Source organism: Olea europaea, unplaced genomic scaffold, assembly GCF_002742605.1.
Source record: "Olea europaea var. sylvestris unplaced genomic scaffold, O_europaea_v1 scaffold1971, whole genome shotgun sequence".
Taxonomy (NCBI): domain Eukaryota; kingdom Viridiplantae; phylum Streptophyta; class Magnoliopsida; order Lamiales; family Oleaceae; genus Olea; species Olea europaea.
In genome coordinates, this window is record NW_019237564.1 from 65,191 (window position 1) to 67,102 (window position 1,912).

The 1,912-nt window shown below is 36.9% G+C and overlaps 1 protein-coding gene across 1 annotated transcript; it reads right to left on the minus strand.

Moving 5' to 3' along the window:
• Window positions 1-440: 440 nt before the first annotated feature.
• LOC111379318 lies at window positions 441-1,037 on the minus strand. The gene is made up of 2 exons (XM_023002675.1): window positions 794-1,037; window positions 441-622 (listed from the first exon to the last, which is right to left on the minus strand). The coding sequence occupies exons 1-2, from the start codon at window positions 1,035-1,037 to the stop codon at window positions 441-443; spliced, it is 426 nt and encodes a 141-aa protein (XP_022858443.1).
• Window positions 1,038-1,912: the final 875 nt, after the last annotated feature.

The window sequence follows — 1,912 nt, forward strand, 5'->3', positions numbered from 1 at the left end:
GGTGCTCAATCGATGGTTTATAAGATTCTTCCATAAGAATTTTGTGTATGTATATGGTCAGACTTATACCCTTAATATCAACCATAGACCATCATAAAGCTGCCTTATGTACTCTCAGCACATTTAATAATCTATCTTCTTTATCCCTGGTGAGTGAGGAAGAGATTATCACTGGGGATGCAAATTTTCCACCAAGAATGCATACCAAAGATGATTAGGTAGCTGCTTCAATTTGGTTTTAGTGCTTTCATTGCTTTTATTCTCATCTGGTCCTATCGTCTGTTGAATATCTTCATTCTTTGATGGAACATTTCCATTTGGCAAAGATTAAAGAGCTAATATGTAATCAACTAGGTCCTTGCTGCCCATTTACTCTCCTGAGGCGGTAACATCATCCTGTGTTGCACTCATTATTATACAATGCTCTAGGTGGTCTTTAATTAGTACTCTTCTTCTTTTACTACAACATCAATGAAGTCAATTCTGTGGCACGTGTTTGTATCATCTGGAAATTGCATTGCCTGGTATATATTGAACTTCATATCTTCTTCATTTACTATTAAGGTTAACTGACCTCCCTGGACATCGATCAAGGCTCCCCCAGTTGCTAGGAAAGATCTGCCTAGTATCAGTGGAATTTCCTAATCTTCTTCCATGTCCAACACTACAAAATCAGCTGGGAAAATAAATTTGTCGACTTTCACCAGCACATCTTCAATAATTCCTCGTAGGTAAGTGAGGGATCGATCAGCTTACTATAAAGTCATCGTTGTTGGCTTAACTTTCCTCAGACCTAACTTCTTGAATATTGAGAGTGGCATCAGATTTAAGCTGACTCCAAGGTCATAAAGAGATTTATCAAAAGAAGAATCTCCAATAGTGCAGGGAATGGGGAAGCTACCTGGATTCTTCCTTTTCTGGGAGAGCTTCTTTTGAAGGATTACACTACATTCTTCTGTCAACTTCATCATTTCATATTCTTCCAATTTCCTCTTCTTTAACATTACCTCTTTCATGAACTTCACATAGATTGGCATTTAATCTAGAGCATCAACAAATGGGATGTTAATATGAATCTTCTTGAAAATATCCAAGAATTTGGCAAACTGTGCATTCAATTTCTTCTTTTGAGATCTTTGTGGAAATGGAAGTGTGGGTTTGATGATTGGTGGGTTATCACGAAAGGATATAGAGTAAGGCTTGTAATCCTTAAGTGCTTCTTTGATCTTATTTTCTTGTGTTGTATTTGGCTATTTTTTCTCCTTGTCACGGGTAGTAGTAGTTTTTTCTGTAAGTACATTTTCCCAATTTTCTTATCACTTCTCAATGTGATGGCCTTGCAATATTCCTTCGAATTTATCTCTGTGTCACTTGGAAACTTTCCTTGTTGTTGGGATTTCACTAATGTAGCTAACTACCCTATCTAAACCTCAAGATTTTTCATTGTAGCTCCCATGTTGGTCATATGCGTTTCGATATTATCCAACCTCAAATCATCTTTGTTGAACTGTGATCTTGTCTCAGAAATGAAAGTTCTAAAAATATCTTCTAAAGATGGCTTCCCTTCAGAATGTTGATTGTTGAACCCCGGTAGAGATTGAAGTATGTTTTTGTTGTTGCCATATGAAAAATTTTCATGGTTTCTCATCCCTGGATGACAGTGATTGGAAGAATAGTTACCCTTCTGTGTGTTTCTGTTGTTGCCATATGAAAAATTTTCATGGTTTCTCATCCCTGTATGACAGTGATTGGAAGAATAGTTACCCCTTTGACTGAAATTTCCGCTGTTGACATATTGTGTTTGTTCATTCACTATTTCTGCCTCCGGATGAACTGAGGAAGTGGCCATAACCGAATTTACTTTATTGTGATTTCCTTGCGTAGTGAGTATAGCTATTTGATTGATAAGTGA